At 36.2% G+C, this 23,691-nt stretch overlaps 5 protein-coding genes across 13 annotated transcripts; 3 read left to right on the forward strand and 2 right to left on the reverse strand.

Moving 5' to 3' along the window:
- The first annotated feature begins 548 nt into the window (after positions 1 to 548).
- alphaTub85E (alpha-Tubulin at 85E) lies at positions 549 to 3,132 on the forward strand. The gene is made up of 3 exons (XM_018019415.2): positions 549 to 723; positions 1,514 to 2,038; positions 2,189 to 3,132. Exons 1-3 carry the CDS (start codon positions 721 to 723, stop codon positions 3,008 to 3,010), a joined length of 1,350 nt encoding a protein of 449 aa, XP_017874904.1. The 5' UTR covers positions 549 to 720; the 3' UTR covers positions 3,011 to 3,132.
- Positions 3,123 to 14,739, reverse strand: LOC108621850 (aminopeptidase N). 5 transcript variants are annotated; one of them, XM_089471199.1, is made up of 14 exons: positions 14,531 to 14,691; positions 14,284 to 14,340; positions 8,081 to 8,162; positions 7,588 to 7,841; positions 7,267 to 7,525; positions 7,120 to 7,199; positions 6,408 to 6,597; positions 6,203 to 6,348; positions 5,992 to 6,142; positions 5,231 to 5,925; positions 4,898 to 5,081; positions 4,634 to 4,830; positions 4,261 to 4,575; positions 3,123 to 3,453 (listed from the first exon to the last, which is right to left on the reverse strand). In XM_089471199.1, exons 2-14 carry the CDS (start codon positions 14,310 to 14,312, stop codon positions 3,201 to 3,203), a joined length of 2,835 nt encoding a protein of 944 aa, XP_089327325.1. In that variant the 5' UTR covers positions 14,313 to 14,340; positions 14,531 to 14,691; the 3' UTR covers positions 3,123 to 3,200. The 5 variants fall into 5 exon arrangements, with proteins under 5 accessions (XP_089327325.1, XP_089327316.1, XP_017874903.1 ...); XM_089471190.1 differs by having other exon boundaries at positions 14,284 to 14,423; positions 14,489 to 14,691; XM_018019414.2 differs by lacking the exon at positions 14,284 to 14,340 and having other exon boundaries at positions 14,597 to 14,739.
- Positions 9,177 to 13,559, forward strand: LOC108621848 (uncharacterized). Its single transcript, XM_018019412.2, has 2 exons — positions 9,177 to 9,430; positions 9,493 to 13,559. Exons 1-2 carry the CDS (start codon positions 9,305 to 9,307, stop codon positions 13,393 to 13,395), a joined length of 4,029 nt encoding a protein of 1,342 aa, XP_017874901.1. The 5' UTR covers positions 9,177 to 9,304; the 3' UTR covers positions 13,396 to 13,559.
- A 715-nt stretch (positions 14,740 to 15,454) lies between the features above and the next one.
- LOC108608857 (tetratricopeptide repeat protein 21B-like) lies at positions 15,455 to 23,243 on the reverse strand. 5 transcript variants are annotated; one of them, XM_089471163.1, is made up of 8 exons: positions 23,129 to 23,243; positions 20,810 to 22,477; positions 20,143 to 20,751; positions 19,826 to 19,967; positions 19,502 to 19,751; positions 19,231 to 19,428; positions 16,768 to 17,008; positions 15,455 to 16,636 (listed from the first exon to the last, which is right to left on the reverse strand). In XM_089471163.1, the coding sequence occupies exons 2-8, from the start codon at positions 22,322 to 22,324 to the stop codon at positions 15,578 to 15,580; spliced, it is 4,014 nt and encodes a 1,337-aa protein (XP_089327289.1). In that variant the 5' UTR covers positions 22,325 to 22,477; positions 23,129 to 23,243; the 3' UTR covers positions 15,455 to 15,577. The 5 variants fall into 5 exon arrangements, 4 of the variants coding, with proteins under 4 accessions (XP_089327289.1, XP_089327286.1, XP_017855940.1 ...); XM_089471160.1 differs by having other exon boundaries at positions 22,972 to 23,233; XM_018000451.2 differs by having other exon boundaries at positions 22,870 to 23,231.
- Spf30 (survival of motor neuron-related-splicing factor 30) lies at positions 17,402 to 18,722 on the forward strand. The gene is made up of 3 exons (XM_018000452.2): positions 17,402 to 17,667; positions 17,927 to 18,345; positions 18,404 to 18,722. The coding sequence occupies exons 1-3, from the start codon at positions 17,626 to 17,628 to the stop codon at positions 18,672 to 18,674; spliced, it is 732 nt and encodes a 243-aa protein (XP_017855941.1). The 5' UTR covers positions 17,402 to 17,625; the 3' UTR covers positions 18,675 to 18,722.
- Positions 23,244 to 23,691: the final 448 nt, after the last annotated feature.

Here is a 23,691-nt window from a genome sequence, read left to right on the forward strand (position 1 = left end):
GAGACCTAGGTCATCTAGATGACTGTCTACACGATGCCCGCCATCGAGTGACTCACGTGCCCATTTTAACTTGTGAATTGGTTTCAGCATCAACACATATATAATCAGATTTGATTTACCACATACTTCACATTCACTATATTTTTTACTTTTTAACTAACCTTAATAATAACTCAGTCTTACTCGATTTGCCCCACCCTCCTGATATATTTATTCACCATATAATTTTGATCATGGGAATATGTATAAAAATGTGAAAATTATACATATTTAAACCTCATAATAAAAGTATTTTGTTATTCGCTTATTCAAAGTATTTTTTTCTTATTATAAAGTAAGGTTTACTGATTTATAAACATATAAGAGTATATTGCACAAAGAAGAGTATCATAGCGCATTTCTTGATTCGAGACATTAAATTAAACGCATCACTGAACTTCAATGCTCAACAACTGGGCATCCGAAAGCATTCGGCAGCTGAGCAGCCCTCGAAGATCGTGCTTCGAAAAATGCCCATATAAGAAATTCGTTCGACTATAAAAAGGCGTGCAGAGCAGATGTCTCGACTAGTTGATTTCCAGCTGTGTTTCATTACGGACAAAAGTTTGGATAATTACCAGATTACCATTTTTATTCCATTTGCTGCCTGTTCTTTGTTCTAAAAGACATTTAAATATCGTTCCTTTGATCCTCTTATCGCTGCATCCATAAAAATAAAATATGGTAAGTCAATCTAAAATATGTAAGTTAATTTTTTTTTTTTTTAATTTAAAATGAAGATTGTAACTTTTGTTGATTCACGATTTAATTAATTTTTCATTTTATTTTAAAATTTGAAATTTTAAATGGGAAAATTAACATTTTTATACTTTACTGTGAAAGCAAAAGCGTAATAGATTAAAAAAAAAAAAAAAAAGAAAAAACAATAAACTTATAATATCTATTTCAAAATAGAAATATATTTTCCCTATATTTAATATAACGCTCAATTAATTATATAATTCTTGAATTAATATTGAAATCTATAATTTATAAATTATATATATTTAAAAGCATATCATGTATTATAAAAATATTTATTTAAAATATATATATGTACATATTTGATAAATCAGTAATAAATAATTATTTATAGTATTTAGCTAACATACGATTGCTATAAAGTAATAATAATTTTGACTTCAGACTTCTTTGCATTTCTATTATATCATCTGAATATACATAAGGCTTTATTGTGTTTCATATACAGAAATATTAATGATCAAATAATTTTACAATTTATTAAAGAATATAATAATTTTACACTTTACTGATGGATTCAGATTTATTTTGTATATTTGAAAAACTCACTTTTTATATGTATATACATTATTCATATAATTCTATATATATATTTATATAAATACTCACGAAAATGAACCCACACCTACATATTGATAGAAGTTTTTCACGGTCTGCTGAACTGCATATTTCTATATAGTTCTATATTAAATTATCTTCTTTTTATTTGCAGAGGGAGTGCATTTCAGTTCATATTGGACAAGCTGGAGTTCAGATTGGCAACGCTTGCTGGGAGTTATACTGCCTGGAGCATGGAATTCAGCCTGACGGTCATATGCCCTCTGATAAAACAGTTGGTGGTGGCGATGATTCCTTCAATACTTTCTTTAGCGAAACTAGTGCCGGAAAGCATGTGCCACGCGCAGTGTTCGTCGACTTGGAGCCAACTGTGGTTGATGAGGTGCGCACTGGCACCTATCGCCAGCTGTTCCACCCGGAGCAGTTGATCACTGGCAAGGAGGACGCGGCTAACAACTATGCTCGTGGTCACTACACGATCGGAAAGGAGATTGTGGACATTGTGCTGGATCGCATCCGCAAGCTGGCCGATCAATGCACGGGTCTTCAGGGATTTTTAGTTTTCCACTCATTCGGCGGAGGAACTGGCTCCGGATTCACATCGTTGCTTATGGAGCGTTTATCAGTTGATTATGGAAAGAAATCCAAATTAGAGTTTTCCATTTATCCAGCCCCACAAGTAAGTGACATAAATAATTGATGAGATAATCAGAAAAGTGTGTGTGAACACACCCAAATTTTGATACATACATACATACATATATAGAGTACATTTATGTTTGTTCATATATGTTTGTATTTTTAACACATTATTTCGTATCGTTACAAGGTTTCAACTGCTGTCGTTGAGCCATACAATTCGATTTTAACCACCCACACCACCCTGGAGCACTCAGACTGCGCATTTATGGTTGACAATGAGGCCATATATGACATTTGTCGTCGGAACTTAGACATCGAGCGACCCACCTATATGAACCTAAATCGCTTAATTGGCCAAATAGTTTCCTCAATAACAGCATCGTTGCGCTTCGACGGAGCACTCAATGTTGACCTAACAGAGTTCCAAACCAATTTAGTCCCCTACCCACGCATTCATTTTCCTTTGGCTACATATGCTCCCGTCATTTCCGTTGAGAAAGCTTATCACGAGCAATTAACTGTGGCTGAAATAACAAACGCTTGCTTCGAGCCCGCAAACCAGATGGTCAAGTGTGACCCAAGGCATGGCAAGTATATGGCATGCTGCATGCTCTACCGCGGAGACGTGGTGCCCAAAGATGTGAATGCGGCCATCGCCACAATCAAGACCAAGCGCTCAATTCAATTCGTCGACTGGTGCCCAACTGGCTTCAAAGTGGGCATCAATTATCAGCCACCCACTGTGGTGCCTGGCGGCGACTTGGCGAAGGTTCAACGTGCGGTCTGCATGTTGTCCAACACCACGGCCATCGCGGAGGCCTGGGCTCGATTGGATCATAAGTTCGATTTGATGTATGCCAAGCGTGCTTTTGTTCACTGGTACGTGGGCGAGGGCATGGAGGAAGGTGAATTCGCCGAAGCTCGAGAGGATCTGGCCGCACTCGAGAAGGACTATGAAGAGGTCGGAATTGATTCCACCACCGAGGTAGACGAAGGTGACGAGTACTAAAAGATGACGAATATCTAAAGAAGAATCAAGTAGAAGAAGGATCATATTTCACAATCTGCATAACAAACCTACGATTTTTTACAACAAAATAAATAAAATCTTTACTAAAATATGCAAATCCATATGTAAAACACTTATTTATTTGTTTTAACACAAGTACTCAAATAATTTGATATTTGATTATGATTTCTTATGAAGAGTTACTTGAGTTTTTGGAAAGAAAGTTGTTTAGCCAAGTTTCGATGACCGGCAGATTCTCTTCACTCCACAGAACTTCTTCTTTTATGTTCCGAAGTGACTTTTCTATTATATGTTGTGCGCTTCCGAATTCTCCAGCATGCTCTTCATAAAGCTGCTGCACCATGTTGTAACCTTTTTGAGTTAAAAAGAATCCAGTGGCCGAGCCTATCAAATGGTCCCACAAGTTCGTATTACTTATCAATCTGAAAATATAATATTTAATTAATTATATATATGCTTTTAGATACTGTATATATTTTTAGATTCAATTTGATTTGTCATTTGGGGAAAATATAGTTCATTTTAATATTTGTGTTTCTAAGTCACTTGAGGTCTTATAAAAAATTCGGTCATAATATGTACGTTCAACGATATATGTATGCTTCTAAGCAACATAATGCCAGTAACCTTTGTGCTATTTTAAAAATATTTAGAGATTGTTTTAGAAATTCTTCTATATTGGAATTATGTTTGGCGATTTTTATTTTTCATTTTTCGTGAACCAATAGAGGAAGTCAACATCATTCTTACAGATTTTTCACATTCGCAGTAAGCGAGGGTATACAGTGTTGTTGTCTATCATAAAAGAATATCTGCAGACAATTGAATTTTGATTTACAAATTTTGAAAGATACAAATTAATAATCAATAATTAATATATTAAATTTTAAAAAGATTTATAATTCTGCCTTTTAAAAATAGAAAAAAAAAAAAAATTCCCATATTAGTTTAAATTAAATGGAAAATAAATAATATAATGTATTACAAAATTTTAAAATAAAACCTTTGAGTCAAACTTAGTAAATAATATAGCACTAAGTATTTATGTGCTTTTATATAAGTTTTTGTTCATCTAAATTATTTTCTATTAAATCTCTCAATCTCTTCTTTTTTTGTGTACTTAGTGATCGGACAATAAATACTCTACTATATAATATTTTTATTTTTTAAATATAATATATATACGACTTTATTTCCCGTTAGTAAAATATAAATTAATGTGTACTTACTTCTCTCGTATCGTCGTCCAGTTGCTAGATAAGAATTTTAATAATGTGTAATGGCCACTGGAGGTAGCCGTGAGTGAGGAATATATTAAGAACTGATCGTTTTCGGTAAAGTTGGAGTTATCTTCTAGAGTCGATTGCTCTAGCAGTCGAATAATCTTCTCAGGCTGCGTTGGACAACCGGCCAGAGTCTTCAATAAATAGGTTCGCTCGTTCTGTTTACGTGATTTTGGGAATTGAACGACTCGCTCTATACCGAACTGAAACTCTTCCATGGATCCCCATTTAAAAATGGGACAAATATAATGATTTGGCACTCTGGGATAAAGAAAGGATTTAGAAAAAATACTATGTGGATATGGATAGGGATACTGACGGATTCTCCAAGTTTGGATCGGGTAGGTGTTGCCAGACACTGTATGCATTTTTGGCTTCTTCTATACAGGGTCGATAGCCGGCGCCACACAAGAATCTCTTGGTCAATGAGCGCAAATCTGTTTTCCAGTTATCTTCGCCTTCTGTTTCCGCACCCAAATCTTCATATAAAGGTGTAAGCAGTATTAAGACATATTCCTGAAAATAATAAACTGTGCTATTATTAATGCTGTTCGCGTTTTAGGCTGCACATTTTGTTAGTTGCCTCAAATCTCTTATGGACTTCTGGCATATCAATATGCCGACCAATTTGATCAATAAACGTGAACACCGGATTCCATACAATATGATTTCGTTCAAATTTCATAAAAAGTGTCATGTTGAGGGCCGTTGCAAAACTTAAATCGCCAGCATATGCGAGATTCCACGCATCGTGCAAAAGTTTTGACCTGAAAGCGTAAAAAAGGTGCACATCGAGCAATTTAAACTGACACTAACCACTGACCCACCATATTTTATAGAGCTTATAGAAATTTTTTTTAAATATCAGCAAGATTTAATTTGAAATACATGTTGAGAAAGAATTTTGTAAGCTCACCTCGTGTATGTTGGAACCAGAGCTCGGCCGGTTTCAGTTTGTAAAAAGTTGGAGAGCATTTGCCAATTTCGTTCATCGTAATTGACTGGAAATGGACCTATTTCTTCTTGGTTGACAATAATAAACTGATCACTGGGTGGCATGTTATCAATTGTCATTTCCCGAGACCTTTCCATCCACACGTATGGAGTGCAATTTGAGAAATTGAGTGCATCTTGGCGATTCAGAACAATTGGAATCCACCAAAGCATTTTTTCCTGTTCAGGCACGTCGTGTGGTCTCTCCCTGAGGTAGAGTTTTTGCTGTACAGCTGCGGTTCGTTTCTCATAATCTCTGCGAACAGTTACGACAGGTAAGCGATGAATCGCAAACCACGAGTCGACAATGTCATCCACATGATATTGGCTGTTTAGCGTTCCATCCTTTATCGCCTGCTTGGTTAGCGCACTCCAAAGATCATTTCCAGCAAAAGTCTTAAACTGATGCTCTTCAATAAATGTTCTGAGACCCCTTTGGAACGAGTCTTTGCCTAAAGTATAGTTTAGCATGCGGATAACAAGCTCTAATTTGTACGATATTGTCTCTTGCTTCATTGCTGTAATGCGGGAATGGGGGTATCTTTTACTAAACTCGTAATATATTGAATATAGCGTCGTCATAGGATATTTGCCATTGAACTCGATGCCACCATCTATCTATATATATATATATAATTTATTTATTGCAATTTGCACTCGTATTTATGAAATGTTATTTATCACCTTAAAGACAATATCGGCCGCTAAGAAGCTGGCAAGGGCCTTGTTTAAATGGGCATCAGTCCACCACTCAGGAGTCACCCACGAGCCTATCCATTGATATATCAACTCCTGTGCTATATCATAATATCGATTTTGCGTAAGATCACTTTCTCTATTCAAAAATATTATCAAGTATTGAAATATGTTTTATGCTTCAGGGAATGGTTCTTACTTAAACAGCAGAAGTCCCCAATTATCTACCGGGCGCACTACTTGTAGCTCAGGAATGACAACTACATCGATTTTAGATAAAGGCAAAGATATATCAAAATATCTTTGAATTGCTTTGTGAACAATTATAACTTTTTGATGGATGTCCTAAGAAATATATCAACAAATTTAAAAACATAATTTAAGATTATGATTATTATCTTTACCTTAAATTGGTTTGCATTATCTTCAAATCCCCAAAGACTTAATGCTAGTTCTGTTTGGATTGTTGAATCTGAATCAATTGTAATCTCATTTTGAAATCTTATAAGATTTGCCGTCACAAAACCAAATGTAAAGGCAGACATCGGAGGGGTGGTATCGAAATAGTCAATTACATGATCTTTTAATGTAGAGCTGCAATGAAAAATATAAAACTATATGCATTACAAATGTACATATGCTTTCCAGATAAGACGTTTAAGGAAAGCATTTGAAAGACCAAAGGTTGACAATGATATTAAGAAGATGTGAGTGGACAGAATGTAAGCTTTTTTATAAGACTCCAATTTTTCATATAATTTCAATTTTTTTAAATGACTTTTAAATGTTTGGGTATACAGTTTACAATCTTTAAACAAATGGAAAATGTTTAATTAGTTTTAAAGCAACAGCTTATTGAATATTATGGATTAGTTAGTTAACTCAGTAAATTAAATTATTTAAAATTAGGGTAAATATTTGTATTTATATTTCAATTTTTTTTAAAATAAAGTCTCTCTTAGTTTTACTCTTACTCTATTGCTATTATTGTTATCTTTGAAACCGAATTTGATTTCAGTTCTATTTTTTACTGATTGAGTCTTCTTCATTTTCATTATTATTAACTTAAGATTTCTTTAAACCTACTTCCCATATTACACATGATTTTATACTTACTGATTTATCGTTCGATTAAGCGGAGTGTTGAAAATCGTAATTAAATGGCTTGGTCTCGTAATGGAGACTGTAAATGGAACCTATAAATATAATTTATTTGTAAATAATATTTCATAAATTTTTATTTTTAATTTTTATTAAGAATACTTTGAATCCGGGTTCATCGAAGCAGGGGAACAGCCGTCGAGCGTTATTCGGTCGTAGGTAAGTGGCTAAATAAGTCCAATTTGAATAGGATCCTTTAAATAGTCCTTCGCCACTCTCCCAAATGCTTCCTTCAAACGGAATTTCCAAAATGCATTCACTGCCTTGTTTAATGGCTTCCTTCAGGTAAATGATATAGATTGTCTTCTTTGGAAATCGACTCCCACGTACAACTGATATGTTTTCAGATAACTGCGAATCACTAAAGAAACCAAATTGATGGATATTCAATTTCATATTTGACCCTCAAGCCATGACACATACCTATTATTTGTATTTATTTTTCGTAGTACAATTTTCTTGTCATTTATATCCAAATTAAAGTGAGCGTGAATCGAAATTTTCTTTGAGTCCGATTTCCACGTCAAATTCATTTTTATATTACCAGAGAATGTATTTTCTTCAATTTTCGGCTCTAAATGAATATCATAGCTCTGGGGAATAACATCTTTCGGCAGTCGGTCATCAGTAATAAGCGGATAGGAAGCTGATGGGTCAATGCTGCGTTTAACGGTAACCTAAAAGAGAGTTATTTTTACGAGTTCAAAGTAAATGTCAACTGGGACTTTAGGACTTGAGAGCATCAAAAAGAAGAGCAACGAACCTTACAAGATTAACTCAATTCGTTGCCCTGAATGAATGGTTAAATCTCATTAATACCATTGAAATAATATAGATTTTTAAGAATAGATCTTTTAAAACATTTTAGGCTGTAGGTAAAATCTAAATGTTATATGTGTAAATGTTTGCAACTTACATGACCTGTTTCATAAACAGAAAACAGTAAGCAGAAGTATATTAGCGCACTGTATCCTTGTAACTTAAAGATTCCCATTATCCTGAAAAATAAAGAATATAATATTCAAAATAGATAAAAAGTTGTATGTGCATTTTATATGAGTAACACTATTTGATAGTTCGTAAATGGAAGAGCTTAACTATTAAAAATTTTCAGGGGTTATTATCAAGTCAGTTGTTTCAGGAATTCTTGCACATCTTCAGCTCTTTAGTTAAAATTCCATTTTGAAAGCTGATTTATTAATCTGATTGGATGTCATATAGGAATAAGTTCACAAGAAAGATTTTTCTTTTTGACGAGAACCAAATTAAGTTGATATTCTATTTATTCTTACTGTTTTTCATTAGCATTAGCATTTTCATTCTCTACGGCTCGACTCAACCACGATCGAAAAACAGTAAAATTTGTTATAAAATCGTATTATTTATATACTAAGTAACTAAAATTTTGATTAATTTAAAAAGCAGTTTAAATATTTAAATAGTTTATACACAAATCAATATATAATATCATACTTTTATGGTATTTTACTATAATCATTCAAAAGTTAATAGACCATTAGTTCAATTCTCCTATGGAATGGAAGATTTCTTAGTTGGTGTGCCGGAAAAAGACGAGAATGGCAATGAAGAAATGTTTCAATTTGTTTGACTCATTCCATCTCGCTACTGAAATTCGTAAAATTTACCAATTGATTATATTCCCTATCTACACCATATTTTAATAATAAGAAGAAAATTTAGGAAATTCTCTAGAAAAAAAAAAACAAACTGAAAGTATTTTCCCCACGCCCTCAAATATCTTGTTAAGCCATTTCTAGTCACATTTTTATTTGTTTTTTATTTATTTATGCGGCTGCAGTTGAAAAATGCGGCAAACAGATAGATTAACTATATACTCAGAAAATAAAAACAATAATTTCACTTACAAATATTTTAAAATGTACTTTAAATTTGCTAAAATTAAATTATTTTCCGGCTAGAAATTTAAGTCAATTTATTTGAGAAATCAAGTTTAATCTATTATATACTATTTTTTATTATTAACAACGAAACGAAATACCCAATTTGTTCATTCAAATGTAAGGGGTATAATACACACATTTGATAAGAGAGATAAACAAATTTAACTGAATTGAGATAAAGAATGAAAAGATAACTCGGACTGCGTTTTTGTTTTTAGATGTTAAAGATAAATCGTAAAGTGCTGTGCGCATCTATTGATGCTTTCTGGCTTCTTAAAATGTCTAAGCGATTCGTATTACTCCTACTCGTGTGGCTACATATTTCCTGTACTTCAACCAAAAAGGTCATAGCTGAGTCAGAGATCATGTTCCATAACTTTAAAGTCTATTCTTTGACCATATGCAGGTTCAGAAATGCGAAGACAACATTACGGAGACAAGCGAAGGCACAGCATATTGGAAATTTCGAGGCACGCGTTACACAACCTCCGAAGACTTTCTTTGCTGGAAGGAAAGTGGCGAAGTCTTGGTGCGCGAATGCAACACAGCTACTGGACAGTGGGTGCCAGAGACTGTCGTGTGCAACCAGAGAGAAAGACATCAGACGTATTGCCCAGAGGACTTGGTGGAAATCAGGGATCAAGATGGTGACGTTCTATGTTTGAAAGTCTCGTCGAAGCCTCAGAAGTATGATGACAGCTTTTGCCAGGGGGCAGATCTAATTTTCCCACACAAATTATCTAAACACGCAGCTGTAAGTTTTAAAAAGTTCTTGAACGAGAGCAAACTGACAGAGTATTGGCTGCCAGTTCAGCGCGAGAGTAGCTATTTGCCATTTAAGATACGCCTGCCCGGTGAGCAGTGGGGGGAGGTGGTGGATGATAAGACGAACATCTTAGATTTTAGATCTGATAAGAAATGCATGTCCATACGCTATTCTCACCAGGAGCAAAACAAAAACCGAAAGGTGCAGAAGGCCGACTTTAGCCAAAAGATTACGGGCTGCGATGAATTATTGCACGCGATTTGTGTGTTTGAAGGTGACCTCACAACGAGCTCAGGCTGTCCCAAAGGACAAGGCGCTCTTAGCTATCGTCCGAGTGAATGCTATGGGGTGGAGTGGCAAAATTTATCAAATAATCCACAAGATGAGATACGCATTAATGAATATTTTCGGAAACGTAATACTTTGAGGTTGGTCCTAAAGCACCTGCCCAAGGAGAGGAAGAAAGAATTCTTTCAAGTTGGCAATTTTGCTGACAGATTTAACGAGGAGTATGCGATCACAATGAATAAGGACGAGGTGGTGCGAGTTGTTCATCTTGAAAATAATTTGAAATTTCCGTTCCTATATAAAAGACAAATCACCACCCAGGCGAACCCTGTTCAACTAATGCTGAAATTCGACGCAGCTTTGCAGGAATTGATTCTAGTGGTTTACAATGGGGAGTATCTGTGGCGCATCAATGAAGACGATGATGGCGTTAGGTGCTTCTCCAACGCTGACTATGAGCTTCAGCGAAACGCCAAAATTGACCTTATTTGGGAAAATAAAGATAGGACCAAGTCGATCTTTAAAGTCAAGCTGGTTGGCGAGGGTCCAGGCGAATATTGGTGTGAGGGACACACGACTTTTGACTTTCATTTGGTGACTAGTCCCCGCGTAGTGGCAGAGAAAGAGAGACGGGGACATTCCTTTGCTGTGAGGCTGAATGTCAATTGCACAGTTTACAACAAAAATATTTATGAGAACCTGTGCAGAAATATCAATAAAAACTCGAAAATACTTGCCAAGAATGTACTAGCTGAGTTGCGTAGGAAAAGCAAAGAATTTTCCCGAGATTTAGTTATACATAATGCACGTATTATGCGTATCGAAAAGATGACGGGTCAGGATATGGAATGCTGGGTCCACCTGACCGCCTCGCTGAAGAACTCGGCAGTGGACAATAGCGAGGAAGAAAGCAGCGAAGAGAACGATAGCTCTGAGAATGACGATCAGGTCAGGCACGATACCTCGGTTCGCATGACAGTATGGAACCTGTTGAAGGAGGCGATATCGGCTTACACCCACTGTAGGAATACTGTAGTAGTACGAAGCACAGAGTACTGCTTTCCAGATACGTTCCGTTTGGACAACGACGAAACCTATCAGTGGAAGCAGGCGGAGATCGGGCAGGTGGGCACCTTATCGAAATTGTGTCTGCAGAGCAATGGAATGCCTTACACCCGGAAATGCAATGGCAACTTCATAGAGGGTGCTTATTGGGAGGCGCTGAATGAAAATCCCGTATGCGAAGCGCACAAAACAGACTTGAAAGTCACCAAAACCCTGTTCAACTTGTCAAGCTCCAAAAAGCTAAAGACCTCTCCGGAAAAAATGGTAAAGCAAGTCAAAAAGATTTTACAAGATAATGCCAAAAAGTTTATACCTGTCGACATCCATTTTGCTGCCAATATTGTCCAGGTGTCCGTGCGCAATCTGGATAATTATGTTCTGAGCTTGACGACAAATACAACAACCATTGAGGAGCAAATTCGAGCCTACACCGCTTTCAAGGAAACTACGCAGGATCTTATACATATTTACAACTATCTAATAGATGTCAAAGAAAAGACGTTGAAAATGTCTGCCAAATTGAACTCAACCAACAAACTGCTCGAGGCATTTGAGAACGCCTTATCCGCGCAGTCCGTACTGCCGGACCTGAGAGGAATTGGTAATTCCAATGAACTCGAGTCAAGTTCCGACTTTGAGGTATTGGACTATGACGATATTGGCGTCTCTGTGAAAATATCGCCCAATTTATTATATTTCATACTTAATCCGCTAATTGCGAATATTTCCGGAATCGCAATGTTCAAAAACAATAACGACACAGAGCTTCCGTATTCATTGAAAGGTGCTTTTCGAAATGAGCACTATCGCTTCCTGCAGTCCAATCACGAAATAGAAGACTTCATCAACGAGCCTGACCTGCAATTCGCTACCTATGTCCCAGAGAATCTCCTATCACAATTGGACACAATTTTGATTGCAAATAATATTACGGAAATCACAAATACTATTGTGGTCATCAAAGTCTACTCGAACGACAAACTCTTCCAGTCACAAGCAAATCAGACTGCCCAATCTGCATTGGGACGGGTCGTCTCAATATCCTTGCCCGGACACAGTACGCAATTGCCTGAAGACTTGCCAATCGCCTTCCGCAACTGGCAGAGTGATTCATTGAAGCACAATACAACTACAGATATGTGTAGCTATTGGAACTTTGAGAGTTGGGCCTCGGATGGTATTAGGCAGGAATCGAATCGCTCAGATATCAGCTCTGATATTGTGCTCTGTCAGGTCAGCCATCTGACGCCATTTGCTTACCTAGTGGGCTTCAATTTTACAGTGGAGGAATCTGATGAGGCCAATGTGCGGCCAAATCATGGCCAGGCCCTAGACATTATAACAGTTACGGGCTGTACCTTATCGCTACTGGGCATATCAGGCATATTCATAACGGCTGCAATATTTAGTTCGTGGCGCCAAAAGCCATCGTCTAAGGTTCTACTTCAACTGTCGGCTGCTATCGCTTTGCAAATGATAATTCTCTGCTTTATCAATACTGAAGAATATTCCCTGCACTTGATTATCAACAAGATCATACCCAGTTGCGTTGCCATTGGAGCCCTGCTCCATTACTCCGTTTTGGTTCAGTTCTTCTGGATGATATTAATCGCCTATTTGCAGTTTAAGCGATATGTTCAAGTATTCGGCGGAGGTCGACCGAACAGATTTTTCATGAAAGCCACGATCTTCTGTTGGGGCGTACCTCTCATACCCGTAGTGCTAGCGGCTGTGCTAGACCATGATTCGTTTAGTAAGGGTCCCATCTGCTACCCCTCCGGCTATGCTCTTTATTTTGGAATAATCATGCCAATTTCAATCATTATAATTGCTAACTTTATAATCTTTTGCCTTATCATATATAATATATTGGCGAGCTCGACCCTTCCAATGAGGCGCAATGACACGCCAGTTTTAATATATCAGATACGTCTGTCTGTACTGCTATTCTTCCTATTGGGCTTTACGTGGTGCTTCGGTATTCTATCCTCCATAAAAGCTGGAATCGTATTCTCATACCTTTTCAGTCTGACAGCAACACTGCAAGGGTTCGTTATCTTTCTATACTTTATTATCTTAGATCCTGTCACGCGACGCATGTGGTGCAAATTTGTTTGCCAACTTTGCTCGAATGACAAAAATTTTCTTCAAAGTTTCAGTTCTGATAAAGACACTACGCAAACATATTAATCACCTCTGAATGTATTTTGCTTATAATATTTTCTTAATAATTTAATATTGTTCTGCATTCATTTATGTTACAAATATATTTATAGTACGAATAATTTATACCATTGTAATGATAATAATTCATGAATAAACCAATTTTGTTAAAATGCACGTTTTTAATATCTAGTTTAAAGAGTCAGAATTAAGAGGCCAAGTTTTTATTTAGTTATTGTTGAATGATGGAAAACTTATTCAATAATTCCTGGATGAACAGCTAAAGGTAACTGAATTCAAAATACTTTTTTGCAGTAGTATGTTAGATACGTTAAGGCAGATATGAGATTAAATGAGCACTGGTGCATGAACACATAAGTGAGATGGACATAAACAAATATTTAATTTTTAAATTATAAATAATTCGCTTGTTTTTTTAATTTTATTTATTTTTTTTTTTTGTGATAAATGATATGTATTTAAATATAAATTATTTAGCTATTTTATATATAAACAAAAAAACCTGATATTTGGCATAAACTTTTACTAATCAAATTTGTATTTACTGTCGAGTTAAAAGCATATAAGAATTCGAGTAAGGGGTCATCAGTCTTTAGAAAAAAGCATTTTATATTCTGTATACAAAAAGGAGTTGCTCGTCCCTTAGAGTTCAATGAGTCATTAACTAAATTTGGATGATTAATGATCTGTTACTGTAAAAGAAAGTTAGTCCCGCACTCATTCTGACTTGTTTGCACGCCTTGACTAATCTTTAATTATCTCAACATTTATTTATTTAGCTTTCTTATCAAGCTAACTACCAACTAATTAACAACGGAATTTATTTTTTCAGCCCTTAAAAATTAGTATCAGTATTATTATGAGAGATGAGAATGATTAAAGCTTTAAACTAGCCATTTTATATGTGGTGCTGTTGAAGGCATATAATCGACTTTGAAATTTCACCAACTCCTTCAAATAAAGTTAATAATAAATGTTGTAAATATCAAATGTTATTATTAACACATCATATTGAGAAAAATGACCCAAATGAACTGAAAAAAAAATATTGACATTTAAAAACATTTTCAGTCCTTGTATGTTTCCAGTGACCGCTCACATTGAGTCCATTAAACTGTGGGACTGACGATACTATACATACGATTCGCTTTATAAATACGTTTATAGCTTATATATATTTCAACAGAAACAAATTTTGAGCACACACGTTGGAAAAGTTCAAGTTTCACTCTTAGTTCAGGAATCAATACTGGATTTCGAGAGTATATACCGACACATTTGAGAGAAAATCTTAAACTAAAAACCTCGGGCATAGTAAGTTTTCTTTTGCCCATACTACGTGAACTACGTATATTCATATTATATCAGATTATTACTATCACCAGTAATTTAGCCGCTTGCCTCATACTGGACCACAATAGACCAATTTAAGGCTAATAAATGTTGTCAATTGAATTCAATTACGCCGACCTCTGGCTTACACTTATTTTTGAATTTGGGAGAGCTTTGCATTCCTAGTTTAATTCCATTGCTGAATGAGCTAGTCCGAAATCTGAAAACTAATACCATTTTATGGGATAAACTAATTAAAGGAAGCGTTATCCCTTGTATGTTCTATATGATATTACTATAGAGGCTTAAGAGAAATATGCAAAGAAGGAACATTTATTTCTGTGAAAAATAATGAGAATCACTGAAAAGCCGTACGCATTAGATGCATGGTTGACATGCTCATTGTCCGAGCCTTGGCCTTTGCTGGCTGTTTTTTCCGGGCTATCGAAAATAATTTTTATTTTAAACTGCGTAGTACATTCTGAGACAAAAAAATAAGAACGTATAATCGGATGCCATCAACTGCATAATACTCATTCATTAACGGTCAGCCCAAAAATTAACACTGCGACTAGTTGAGAAACTTCATGGGAGGGTTTTAAAGGGTTGGTGGTGTCAGCTCCTTGTTTCTTACCATTATGAAACCTACGATCCTAATTGAAAAGAGAAATGAGAATTTGCAATGATAAATTGATTCCTCATCCCAATAACTAGAAAAATAATTATATTACAATTTTCCTGTGAAATTAAATATATATTTATTTGTATTTATGTGATAAAAATTAATTGAAGTTGGATACTTGTTCGAGTACATATATCTTAGCGACTAATATTGAATTCTGTCAGAAGAATGAATTCAATTTCTTAAGTTATTGCGACATTTTTCGAGAATGTCTTTGCGAATAATATTGTAGTCTGGATGTAATTTTAGGACTTGCTGGCAAATATTAACAGCGTCAGCATACTGCTTTTTCTTCATATTATTTAATGCCAATTTGTAGCCAATGTGGGGCTTAGAGTGACCACAGCTATCCCAGGCTTTTTGGTATTGCTTAGCAGCATCCCCATAAGACTGTAGCTTTTCTGAAATGTATCCGCCCAGTTCATAGGCTTTTGTACTTGATTTGTTGTACTCAAGGACGCGCTCTACAAATGTCTCTGCAACATCGAATTTGTTCGCATGAATATAAATATCAGCCAACAGTAACCAACTTCGCTCTAAGTACTCGGCCTCCTCATAGTTCCAGCTGAGACGAGCTATACGTTTAAGTTGATTTTTTGCACGCTGCATTTGCTTCAGTTGAACTAGAGCCAATGCTATAGCATATACTACAGTGACCATTAAAGGATTGCCTTCTTTCTGCATAAGCTCAGTTAAGTCCTTTAGTGCTAGTTCAACTTGAACCTTTTGCTTTGACGCCATTTGCAAAAAATTCCAATAAATTCGACGATTCAAGGTGTTTTCATAGACATCTCCAGCTCGTGGACGCATTTCTTTAAGCAAACGCTCGGCTGTTCGCAAGGCGATTAAACGCGACTCGCTAAATTCACCGCTATCTCCCGCGTCTATAAGATCATTTGCATTCGGTATCTCTCCATCGGGATTTATGCATATTTCAATCATGTTTAGCTTTGCTTGCTGACCCCAGATATGATCTCTACGAGACTGATTGAAGTAGCGTAAGGCACTGTTTAAATTACCATTGTACCAATCGAATAATCCCTTGCAATATGCATATCCGGCTGAATTTTTAGACTGCAATGAGACCTGTTCAGCACGTTCTAAGAAAGGCAGACTCTCCGACAATGTACCAGAACGTCTCATAACCTCAATTAGTCGCGCCAAAGCTGTCCAGTTACAAGGCTGAGATAATAGCAGCTGCGAAAAATGATATGCTGCATTCTTAAATTCCATCTAAAAATTATAATAAATTTAGTTAAATTATATATGTGTAAATGATTCTTCGTTAATAAATTAAAAAAAAAGAGAGCATAAATATTAACAATTTCAAATTATTTAGTAACTATTCTAAACTTTATAGATACCTTTCTGAATGATAAATCTGCCATTAATACTGACGCAGTCTCGTTATTGCCATCAATTTGAAGTATATGCTGACAAGTATTGCGACACAAATCCATTTCCTTAGACTCCATTTGAAGATGTGCCAGAGAGACTAAAATTTCAAGATCGTTAGGAGTGTACTTAACGCACTCCTTAAAATGATATAATGCTAGCTCGCTATTCTTGATTTTAATTGACTGTTGGGCAATTAGAATACATATCCTAAAATAATACAAATACAAAAATTATTTAAATTAATTGTAAGGAAACTAGAAACAAATTAAAAATAAAAATGCGTATAATAAATAAATGTTACTTATTAGTTAGTTTATTTATTTTAGGTATGTAGTTTTGTTTAGTTCTGTATGTCAAAGATTCCTCTTCTCATAGACAGTTTTCGTTCATATAATGCCAAACTTTCGAAACTTCTCTCATTTAAGAAACATTTCTTTAAGTAAACGCATAAACATAGACGGTTTAAAAGCAAACCCAAGAAACTGAGTAACTTATAAACTGGTTAGTGCTGAAACGTAACTAATGGAAACATCTTTAAAGGGCTATCGATAGTTTTGTTGGCTTCGTCGATTATCTATTAAAACAGTTTTTAGAAACAGAAATAAATACATTGTAATATTAACATTTAATACTATAGTATAGCCACTCATTAAAAAAAAATAATAATACAACAAACTTCACAAACAATATTAAAAATTTCATGAGGCAAATAACTAGAGTTCCGATATTTCATTGACAATCGAGCACCCTTAGAATGAACTGCCATCGCTAACAGTGAAAACAAGAAATAGTTTTATTAAGAAATTTGTGAAGTTTGAGTTGCTATGGCCGACGAATTACAAAACTACAAATGCCAATTGCAGCAAGTGAGTATTTGTGTAGAAAAAATATTGTAGTGCGCGTTAAAATGTACTATTTTTCGTAGGTATATGCATATATAAGACTATTTACAAATTATGTTTGCTCACATATACACATATGTATGCGTATGTATATACTTATATATACGTATTTCACATGTATATACATATGAATATGCTAATAAAACTGCAAAACAATCTGTGATAAGCTTATGTATGTATGTTTATACATATACAAAATAATTGTTTTGCGCTCTTTTTGTAGGTCGAAGCTGCCCTTCAAACAGATCCCAGCAATGAAGAACTCTTGAAATTAAAAGACGATCTTGAAGAGGTTATTAAACTAACGCGAGACTTGATAAAAACTCAACTTGAAGAGCAACGAAAATCATCGTACGTAGAACCATCTTCTTCCAAAACAGCGTCGTCAAATTACTTTGACGAAATTGAAGCTGCTCTTTTAGAAGCTGAAAAACTTGTTACATCCGCGAAAGTTTGGAAAATCGGAGACAAGTGCCAGGCGAAATGGACAGAGGACGGCCAGTACTACGACGCAACAATTGAGGGTATAACTGGGAAAGGTGAAGTAAGTGTTATCTTTGAAGCCTATCAAAACCGTTCTACAACTACAATAAATGAATTGCGTGAGCGCACAACCCGCAACGAAGTATTTCCGTCAAATAAGTATGAAAATAAATTGAATTTCTATGTTGTTCGCTTAATAATCTGAATCTTTCCGCAGACGGCATCGACCCAATCAAAAAGAATATTTAAAGAAAAGAAAACAGAAAAAACAGCAGCGCTTTAAAGATTTAGAAGAAGAGCGCGAATCTGACAAAAATAAATGGCTTAGTTTTACGACAAAGAATCAAAAGAAACCAGGAATGAAAGTGAATAGTATATTCGCATCGCCCGATAATGTTAGTGGACGAGTTGGAATCGGAACATGTGGAACGGCTGGTAAAGCAATGACCGATTTTACGGTTGGCGAAAAATATCGCAAAGGTCTGTAGATTAATAAGCCTTTGTACGCATTAAATAAAAAGATTTTTAAAAGTTCACTGCTAGACGTATACAATTGTCTGTATTGATTTCAAATATGCTGTACCTCACGTTAAATATTATTAACTAAGCTACAAAACAGACTAGAGATTTCGAATAACTTGGCACCAATGCTAAAAGAAATACGCCGAATTCTAAATATTCATAAGATTTATAGACAACGAACATAGTTTATCCTGCTTAAGAGTCTTACCATTTACAAATATATTACTATAAATATCATAAAAGGAGATCTCTGTACATTTGTCAAATTACGATATTGAGCCATCGAACGTAAGGCAAAACGGATGCAGACCATGCTGTATCCAAAATTTGCTATTTATACTACTAAGCACTTTTGAAGAAACAACATATTGCGATAAATTGAAAGCTGGTTCGGTGGACTGTATGATTTTTTCACCGTCAAAAGCTTGATGGAAAAGTATATATACTTTACTATTTGACCCAGCTTATTCGAAAGATAGTTAAATAATATATATATATGACAGTTAAAGAGTTCGCACTTACTTTGACAGAATTTTAGACTGTTCGTAAAGGTTTTCAACATGGCCAATGGTGCACAGTTTATGCACGCGATATTGATTGTCTCGGGCACGTTGCAGGGTTTTTAGCGATTCAGGAATATTTCCAGATTTCTCATGGATGCGAGCCAGTAGTAACAGCTGTTTGGTTTGCAGCTGCAGTTCTTCGAGACTGTCCTCATTTCTAAAACCCGAATTTTGCAATAAGATCCAATGTAATACGTTTCATATCAAACTTGATTCAACTGATAACTCACGCATTTTGTTTGTCACTATCGCTTAATATATTTGCAGCGTTCTGGAATTGCTTTAGTTGCAAAAACAACTCAGCCAAGTCTAGTTTGAGGACAGAATATCCTGGATTCTGTATTGCCTCATGATAGTATTTGAGAGCTTTTGTATATTGATGGGTTTTGACGTAGGATCTACCCAGTTTTCTAGCAAGTAAGGCATTAGTCGGACAAATACTGCAAGCCTTTCGGTATGCCTCGATTGCCATATCCGATTCTATAATATTGAATATTATAATATTGAATAATCAATGTATTTTTGAGTAAAATTCTAGAATATTAATGGCTGACCTTGGATGGACAAATAGGCCTCTCCTAACATTAAATAACTTCTAGGTTCCGGTCGAGCTTCAACTAATTCCTTAAAGCATTGCGAGAATGCATTCCGATTTTTCTGATACTTCAGGTAAATGTTGGCTAAATGTGTTTTTGCCTAATATAAATGTGATTAATAAAATAAGTTATATTTGATATAATATTTAATACACAAGTTTGCTTATCTGAGATTTGAAATTTGGAAACAGGAAATTTGGAAAAATATAAACTTTTCCTCGCGATATTTTTTTGCGGATTTATCTTTATCATTCAGCTTCCACTATTCCACTTACTTGTATATAATAGGACTGATCCGGTTTGATTGTAGACAAGAGATTTATAGCTTCGGTAACATTGCACTTCTCAAGCATCAGCTGTGAATGGGCAATGACTAAACGTCCCATCTCGGTTGTTCCATTAAATTCCTCAATGGCAGACTGCAGAACGCGCTCGCTTTCAAAAATACCCTGGACATCGCCCATTTCACGCAGCACATATATTAGCTCAATGTATATCGTCATTTTGTCAGAGCTGGTTATAGTGTTGTTGTCCGTCGGCGCAATGTAATCATGCCTCTGGCCTACAGTCGACATCCCGCCCACCAATTTCAGTGCAAGCTGAAAGCTCTGGTGAGCCTCGGATAGCTTCTGCTGATGCTTAAGTATGATGCCCTTTAACAAATGATACATGGGCCGCTCGCGCACTGTGAAATTCTGTGCCAAAGCCAATTCCAAGTACTCTAGAGCCTGAAAGTATTGCTTCTTTTCCACGAGTACTTGGGCCAATAGAAGATGGGCTTCAGTAAAAGTGTCTCCGAATAAATTCAGAATGTGCTGCAGGCGGCTTATGGCTTTCGAATGCTCCCCGGAAAGAAACTCCAATTTCGCTTGCAGAAAAAGAGCCTGCAATAAGATAATTATCAGTGCTTGTCTGATGGAGATGTTGGCATTAAATATTTACTCCTTGGTGTCCGGGACATATGTGGAGTACGATGTCCAGAATATTGAGGCTGTGCTTCAGCGTGATATGTAAGGATTCCGGGCCCAGATCCAAGTCATAGTAAACTTCTTTTATTGGAGCCGGAGTATGTCGAATTAGCTCCCCACATATATCCAGCATAAAGTCGGGATTCATGGAGCACACATATTCAACACCATAGGGCAATGCATTAAATTTCTTAAAATGTATATCCGCTGCTTCAACCAGCAGCTGCACCGTCGAGGCTTCCTGCTCCTTCGAATCGGCCAGCAAAGCAGACATATACATAACCAAGGGTTCAGGCTTATAGTCCGTGAGCTTCATGAGATACGCCAACTGCTGTTGAACCTGCTGTCTGCTCTCCAAGTCGCCGCGATATTTGAGTTTGCATAAAGTTAGGCCGCAGAGCGCATCGAAGTTGGTGCTGTCGACGTTGCATGCCGAGCGAAATGCTAGTTCCGCATCGGGAACATTGTCGATCAGTAGTTTCTGATAGCCCATTTCTGTTAGGATGCTCACGTTGCCAGGATTCAGTTCATTGACCTTTTCAATGCAGCGCAGTGTCAGCTTGAGCAGCTCTTTGTCTCGCGAGCATATGCGAGAGAAAAGCTGGCATATTTCCACAGCTAGGGTAAGATTACTCGGTTCAATGCGCTCCACGGAAATTAAAAGTTGTTGCAGTGTAGCTGCCGCGGCCTTAAAGTTGCTCTCGCGCACGATGTTCAGCATGCCCCTAGTGCGCAGAGCTGCTACGTTGAAGGGCTCCATATTGACGATCCTGTTGGCAGTATCTAGCGCGCTGTCCCAGTCGAGTGCGGTCAGCTGGGTTTCCATTTTCTCGATAAGAGGAATGCTTATGTCCGGAAACCGCATGCTGAGCTTATTTATCACCGACAGAGCCGCATCGAACTGCCGCCGCTGTTGAAAAAACCGCACGAGTGCCAACGATGCGTCAATGTTCTTGCCATTGCTGCGGGCAATGCAACCTTCCAGCGTACTCTGCCATTTCCCATTGCCAGTCTGATGTGCACTCGACGAGAGCTCACACCATGCTTTCAGGACGAGCGCAGCATCACTATTGCCGTCTATTTTCATAGATCTCCCAATATAGTCTAAGGCCCCTTCGAGCTCCCCCACTAAGTATAGAAACACAGCCGTGTAATAGCATGAGCCGGAGCTGAGATTATTACCTCCGTGCTCTACTCGCTGCTCAAGTGCGTCAATCGCATCGGTGTCCATTAGACGACAGTGTTTGTGGGCGTAAATAAGGGTCATGGTGGCCGCAAAGCCCAATTCCGGGTCGTTTTTTAACGGGTTCAACTCCCGAATACACTCCTGCATGTGATTACCCAGAGCGAGGGCAATCCCATTGAACAATCTAAACTCTGATTGCATTGGGAACTTGGCCAATCCGTCCAAGGACGTTTTCTGCATAGAATTATAGAAGCGCAGTCTTCCATAGCACAGAACTAAGCTCTTAAAGTCATTCGAGTCCATGTTGATGCTTGGGTTTTGGTTTATTAAAAAATTTCACATTTATCACAAAATATACTTAAGGAAATGCGGTTCGTATTTCTTTACGTAACGGGTTACAAACGGGCACGAAATTTTTATTAGCAGATCATGTTGTATCGCATACTCCAAAGCTGCCTGCAAAGAGACACAGACATTACTTTTAGTTCAACAATAATTAGATATCACATTAAGCATAAAAATTATTCTTAGTTAAGCTGGTAATCACTTTTCTATTGCTATATTTTATATTATTGGGCCCGACTGGCCTTACGGCGCAATAGATTTTGCCAAAATGTTTGTTTGTTTGCTAGTTATCATGGCAACAGCTTATGGCAAGCGACTAGGGTATACAAATACCTTAGATAATAGCTTCCCAAGACCTTGTCCATTCAGTTTGTCAGGAACTTTAGTATGGGTCACATACATGATTCCATTGGCAATATTATATCTCAAATAGGCAATCTCGTTATCCATCTTTATGAAAAATTTACTATCATTATGCTGTACATTTACTAATGAGCCCATACATTTAGAATTGCTAGGCGACATAATGCTTTGTAGTGCATTTGCTCTGGTCAAATTGGTGAAGTTGCGACTTCTGAGTGCAATGCTTGTAAAATGTAACATACTTGACATTTTAAATGAGTTTAAACGAAATTGCTTTATACGGCTACACATCAATCTTGAAAAGGAAAACATCTTATTTATTCTACGACACCAAATACCACTATTTCCCAAAGCCTACAAAAATACGGAAACAATTTTGAATATAGCAAAATAAAATACCCTAGCTCTAATTCTTTTTCGTATTTTGATAGTTATGGCTAAGACAAACACGATCAAAATAAAAATAAAAATATATGAAAGCACTGATAATGCGATGTTTTCACTCTGCACATCCAAATAGTGTATCGATATGGGTATCGATTTGCCAATGCATTACTGTTGCGCTTTGAAAAATTTGAATAATTAATTAAAATATATTATTCCCCTCTTTTGAAGGTTAAAGAGAATATGCGTTTGTCTGTTGCATTAAGAAATACATTGTACATTGTACCTATTAATAATACCATTGTCAAATAAAATATTAAGAATATATAAATGATGACGTGTCTGGAAATTTACTCTTAAGTGCCAATATTAATAAACAAAACAATAAAAATATGTTATATTCAGTGTAAAATAAATAAAACACTTTTTAGTAGATACATATGTACATGAAAGCCCATACGGGCGTATCACACAGGAAAGATTTATATCTTTTACATTACTGGATACTTTAAAATTGGGGGCATGAGTATCTTCTGCAGTTTTACCCGTTACTGATGTGAGTTTTGTTGACCAAGACG

The sequence above is a fragment of the Drosophila arizonae genome, chromosome 2 (genome assembly GCF_054131065.1).
Source record: "Drosophila arizonae isolate 15081-1271.41 chromosome 2, UAZ_ARI_1.0, whole genome shotgun sequence".
Lineage (NCBI taxonomy): Eukaryota > Metazoa > Arthropoda > Insecta > Diptera > Drosophilidae > Drosophila > Drosophila arizonae.